Genomic DNA, 6,000 nt, shown 5'->3' with positions numbered 1-6,000 from the left:
TTTTAGCTGCTTGCTATTCACAGAAGCAACAAACTAATAACTTAAATTACACGGAGATCGTAGTCATAAAAACACAGTTATGACTTTCGATAGAGCAGCACCATTACACGGAAATAAATTGGCACAAAATATGTACATTTATCACAAAAAGGAAAAAGACAACTTTGGAATGGATAATAGACAACGCCGTAGCCAGGATTTCTGTTCGGATGGGGGGGGGAGGCTACAAAAAAAACGCATCAAAAATTTCGCGGAGAGAGGGGCTCAACCCCCCAAAACCCCCTCCCCCTGGATACAGCCTTGATAATTGGTGACATGAAACAAAAGAATGAGCGTTGTAATTCAAAATGGGTTAGGTGACATTTTTTGGAAAACTTATGTATTATAGCCAATCTTCCCTAAAAAAAGAAAAAGCATGATCTATTGTTTGGTTCAGTCCATTCTCTCTTTCTTTTTTAGGTTTTAAAAATATTGTTAAAAAAGATTCACGTTTTTTTTTGTTTTTTTTTTTTAATTCTTAAAAAATTCTTCTAAAAAAGGTTTCTATTTTCCAGAATACATCATATCCCGAGTTTCACCAGCAAAAATAGGTGGTATTTGGAGATTTTAATGTTTATTTTTTTAGTCTATTTGTATTTTAGATATACAGTGGTTTAGTCACGGTTTAATTTTCCCTAAATTGAGTTCTTCTAAATCAGCCCAAAAATTAACGTTCTTAACTACACAAAGTTAACACTGAATACATATTGTTAACTTTCGTTAACTTTAATTTCCGAAGAGACTTAACAGGACCCAATTTTCCTTCGACAAAATCGTGTAAACACCCAGTATATACCTAAAAATCTTTTTACTGACAACTACTTCTATGAAACAGCCAAAAATTCAAACCATATTCTTCCACTTTCTATATAATTTATAGTGTCACATACCACTTTTTGAATTACTGCAGCCGAATGGCTTCTAAATGGAACTTACAAACTTGTTTTGAACTTTTTCCTGAAAATACTACACACCATTCAAACAAGGATCATAAAAAATCGAATAATAGCAGTAAAAATTATGCAATGAGATAGTAAATATATATAGACGTCTGGTGTTCGATTTTTCGCAATGACTTGATTTTTAGGATTGAGACTCGTCTAGTTTTATAAATTCTATTAAATTTTCTAATTAAAGTTATTAGTAATATTTTAAGATGAAATTAAACCTCTAAGCCGCCTGTCGCATAGATTAGCGACACTTTGGCGCTCTATTTATATTTACTGTCTCCATATTATGAACCAAAAGTCAGGGTTGCCGAGATTTTTTGCCGATGTATCCCTTTCAGCCCAAAATTTTACATTTCTTGTATCAATAGTAAGCATGATAAAAAAGGACGATCTTTTAGGATTACCCCGGCTTGTCACTTTTCAGAAACGCAAGAGTCTAAAAAGTAACAACAAAGATACATGCATCTGGCAACCCTGAGGAGAACCCAACCTGTAAACACAAAATCAGATTATAATATTTCAAAAATAAGAAGTATCTATTTAAATTCCGTTATAGTCCCTCTATAAAGATTGTCGGTGGAATCACAAAGATGGAGCCACAGTAGCTGCCAGGGATATACAAGCTTGTTGATATGAAAAGCGATTGGCTTATTATATTGCACAAGATCTCATAATTGAAATTGTTCTTTTTAAATGACGTTCTACAGCCAAAACCCCCTAACACGGTTTTATTTCAGTGTGCGCTATAAAAGTTAAGACGTCATAATAACAACGTCTGATCACAAAACAGAAGTAATCACAAAAAAACAAAAATTTGGGACTTTGCGTGTACTTTTTGTGGCATCTGAAACGTCAGCTTTTGCTGACAATTTCCTTTTGGAAATTGTCAGCAAAGGATGAAAAATATGATCAGAGAATAACAATTGACAAAAAGCAGCTTGTATTAGCTAGGTTAAACCGGGGTCGACCTGGAGTGTGTATGGGAGCGGTGAGGTAGTATATTTGAAGATTACACGAGATATGGCTAAAAATAGGCTTTCAATGAGTTTGAATATCTTTTGAATATATTAGCTAAGAAAATAGCTTATCTCACCCACAGTGGGGTAGTTTGTGACAGGCAATAAAAAAATTATGTGACTAAAAATACTTTTCATTTTATTTATACCACACATTCTATTAGCTACTTTTAAAAATTTAAAAAGACACATTTTGAAAATACTAAGCTATCATAAAGCATTAGGTAAACAATCATATCATATTATCTTCTACAAAGAAGCCAATCTTTATACATTGATTAATATGATTTTATTTATTTTTAAATAATTCAGATTCAATTTTCTTTTGGTTTAATAGGCTCCATTCTGGAGCTTCTATCCTTTCAGTGGCATCAATTCAAGGAACCTTTGTGCGGCGGGGTGTTTTAGTTATTTTTTATTTCTACCAAAAAAGCCATTTCTGAATGAAAATAGCAAAAAAAAGTATTTATCGAAATCTAGGAGGGGGAGGAGAAATGTTGGGGGACGATACCCAACCTCCCCCATTGACGCCAATGACTAATTTATAACACTTCAATTTTCTTCGTAATGCCATCTTTATTTCAATGAGCTTATCAACAACCTGAATGATTATTCACTAAAAGGTATCTTCAAATCTGCTCTCGTTATCTTATGAATTTAGTGTGCAAGAAAATCCAGAACTTAAATCAAAAACTCTTTTCTCTTTTCTTAAAACAATTCCCTAGGGATGAATTATTTAAACCCCCTCATAAATAAAATAATTCACAAAAAATAAATAGACAAAACAGCAAAACTTAAAATTAAATTCAAAGCAGAAATAAAGTGGAAAAGACTAAATTGGCTATTGAACCCTTTAGGATATATAGGTTTTAAGTAAACTTTGACAGCCTCCTGGTCTCCATTTTTGTCCAATTTGGTTTAAAATAAATTAACGCAATTGTTCAACCACAGTTCTATCAGCTGACATACTCTGATATGCAATTTAACTGGTAGTCTAAAACAAACTGACGACAGTCAGAAAATGGCTCGGCATTTTCTTTGGGCAGCTTTTGCTGAATTACATAACTTCTTGTTCCTAAAAATCACCTTTTCACGCCATCTAACACCAAGATTCTCCACTCTTTTTTCCAGTCAATGCAACACTTTCATCTTCAGCGCACGAATCATCAGAATCTAAACCATACATATCCGCCAATTTTCTAAACCTTGGTCCGAATTCTGACATCAAATGTCCAAAATCAATATCACCATCATCAGTACCCGAATTCAGGGAGGAAAGAGATCCTCGGGAGTCACCGTCTCCTTCGTAGGCATAATGACGAAGGTCGTCAATGCCAATGGCATCTGTATCTTCATCCATTCGGCCTTTACTCTCTTGAAGAAATGTGCCAACATCACCTAAGGGAAGAAGAGGATTAAAGAATGACAAAAAGGTAGGTTCACACAATAATCAAATTTTGATGCAGTAAGCTACCTTTGGGACCCCCTAGGCAAACGTAACGATGCCACTGAAAATATAATCATGGAATTTAAGATAATACATTAAAAGAAAAATATACTATATTTGGAAAAACCAGAAACTCCTACTCGAAAAAACGGAAATCCACTAGTACATCCAGCTTGACATATCGAAAACATCGAACTCGGGGATCGTGAAGGTGAAGTTAAAGCTATAGTTATTAGTCTAAAAAGATGACACACGATGACTTTTGAGTTACCAAATCTGAAGTGACCCCCCCCCCCCCTTTAAGTGCAAGTATGACAAACAATATGTAATAGATAAGACATGTGTTTCGATAGAAACATAGGACAAACGCAAACAAAAACATTCGAAGGAAAGTCTAGAATTTTGGGGATGGGGGTATCCCCCCTCCTGAGTACGTCTCTGATTTTGGAGTATCAACTCTTTAGAACGACAAAAAAAAAATTTTATTTGCCTTACTATTGAAGTCTCTAAATAGGTTGGCGATTCAAAACTAGTAACAGCTCATAATCCTAGAATGGTTCAGCATTTAATCGAAAGGAACACAAGAGTTGACATTAATCATTTTGTAAATCAAACCAATACATCTAACTAAATCGAATTGCCAAAGTCGAAGTGCGTTCCCTTACCTATGCCTGTAAGTATGACAAAAAAAAAATGATAACAAGAATATCAATTTATGCATACCTTTTCTCTGAGGCAAGTCTTCTTTGTATTGACGACCAATGAGTGGTTTTCCATCCGGACTCATTCTCAGAACCGACAAATCATAACCATACTTGTCTTCTTCTCCGCCCCCTTCGTCGCTGTACTGAATAACGTTTTCTCTAATGTCGTCAGGGAATTCTTTATATGTTGTTGCCGTTTTTCGTCGTCTCCACAGGGCAAACAGCAGAGTTAATACTGAAAAAGAAAACCATTTTTTAGAAGAAAAAACGTTGCAAGACACAAACACTTTCTGAAGAAGAAGTAGAAGAATTAGAAGAAGAAGACGAAGAATTAAGATGTGAAAGAGCCATGAACGTTTTTATTGGAAAGTTTTCAAATTACGAAAAGTTGTGTTTTAACAGTTGTATACTAGTTATATTAGCCGTTGTAAAATCAAGATAAAGTTGCAAGACAAGACCAAGTCTGTATTATTCGATCTATGAGAATTTTCAGAAATTGGAACAAGACTTTAGTATTCATTTTTGAGAACAACTTGAAATTTCGTTTGCAAAACCTAAATGTTTCAGACCAATCGAAGCAAACTTTAGATAAATCTTATATCCTTTTTTCAAATGATTCATAAGAACCCTTGATTTTACGGGTGAAAAAAAAAAATACAACATTCTATAGATCGCACATTCTGTTCCGCAAAATTCACACTTACCGATGATATAAGTCTCATCAAAACTGAATATTTCTTTATCATGTCCAAATCGAAAGAAATTAAATAGTTTTTCTAAGATATGTGGAAATTTAGTGTCGGCTTTTAGATTTCTTTCGTTTAATTAAATCTATTATCTAAGTTCCATACATTATATCAAGGCCACAAACATAATTCTAAATAGTTTGACCACACAAACTAAAAATGTTTATAATGGACGAGAGAGGGCAAGTCTTTTAGGTACCATATCCCCTTAAGGAAAATAATAAGATCTAAATAGTATCTAAAAAAATAATTTCTCTTTATAAGGCCCAAATTGAAAGAAAACTAAATGTTTTTTTCTTATCTGGGATATTTGGTGTCGGCTTTTAGTTTTCTTTCGTTCATTTAAATTTATTATCTAAGTTCTAAACGTTATATCAAGGCCACAAACATAATTCTGAATAGTTTGACCACACAAACTAAAAACGTGTATAATAGACGAGATAGGGCAAGTCTTTTAGGTACCATATCCCCTTAAGGAAAATAATTTTTTAAAAATATTCCAGAGCGATAACCAGTAGAAACATTAGTCATTATCATTTCTTGAATTTGATAGGCTAGTGACTAGGCTAAAGAATAGCCGCTAGTCTTACCTGATGGCTTCGGTTGGTTATTTGTAGTGACTTGCATTTCGCAACCTAAGAGTGAAATTATCCGACCTCATAAGAATCAAAAATCTGCCATTTAGGATAATGTTTTCCGCTCTTTGGAACGGTATATGTAAGAAGTCTTTATGTCCCTCTATGCTCAGCAACCCAAAATTCAATTTTATCCTAATCGGAAAGTTAGTACTTTTAGTCAAAGCGAAATTATCCCACAGATGAAACTATCTATCCTGTTTGTTCGTTTGTTCTCACTATAGTTAATGGCCCAAGAGAAATTAAGTTGATTCAATTTTAGCTGCGGAACATTCAAAATTTTTAATGACATTTTTCTTGGAACAAATTTTCGAGCACAAGGACAATTTCACTCTCAAGTCATAATTTTCTGACAAGTTTTGGTATCAATAAAACTTTTACATTTTAATGCAACCATTTTAAATCCAATATCTGTGACTTGTAATCAAGTGCCGCAAAGAGCAGCGATTTCTTTAACTCACGA

The 6,000-nt window shown here is 33.7% G+C and overlaps 1 protein-coding gene across 1 annotated transcript in view; it reads right to left on the bottom strand.

The window, feature by feature from the left end:
* Window positions 1–490: 490 nt before the first annotated feature.
* LOC136025251 (DE-cadherin-like) overlaps window positions 491–6,000 on the bottom strand; it is a 188,810-nt gene continuing 183,300 nt past the window's right edge. The window contains 2 exon segments of the mRNA XM_065701095.1: window positions 491–3,403; window positions 4,176–4,391. Coding sequence (XP_065557167.1) covers window positions 3,105–3,403; window positions 4,176–4,391 — 515 coding nt within the window. The 3' untranslated portion in view covers window positions 491–3,104.

This window comes from Artemia franciscana, chromosome 3 (assembly GCF_032884065.1).
Source record: "Artemia franciscana chromosome 3, ASM3288406v1, whole genome shotgun sequence".
Classification (NCBI taxonomy): Eukaryota; Metazoa; Arthropoda; class Branchiopoda; order Anostraca; family Artemiidae; genus Artemia; species Artemia franciscana.
This window is presented reverse-complemented; position numbering and strand designations above follow the sequence as displayed.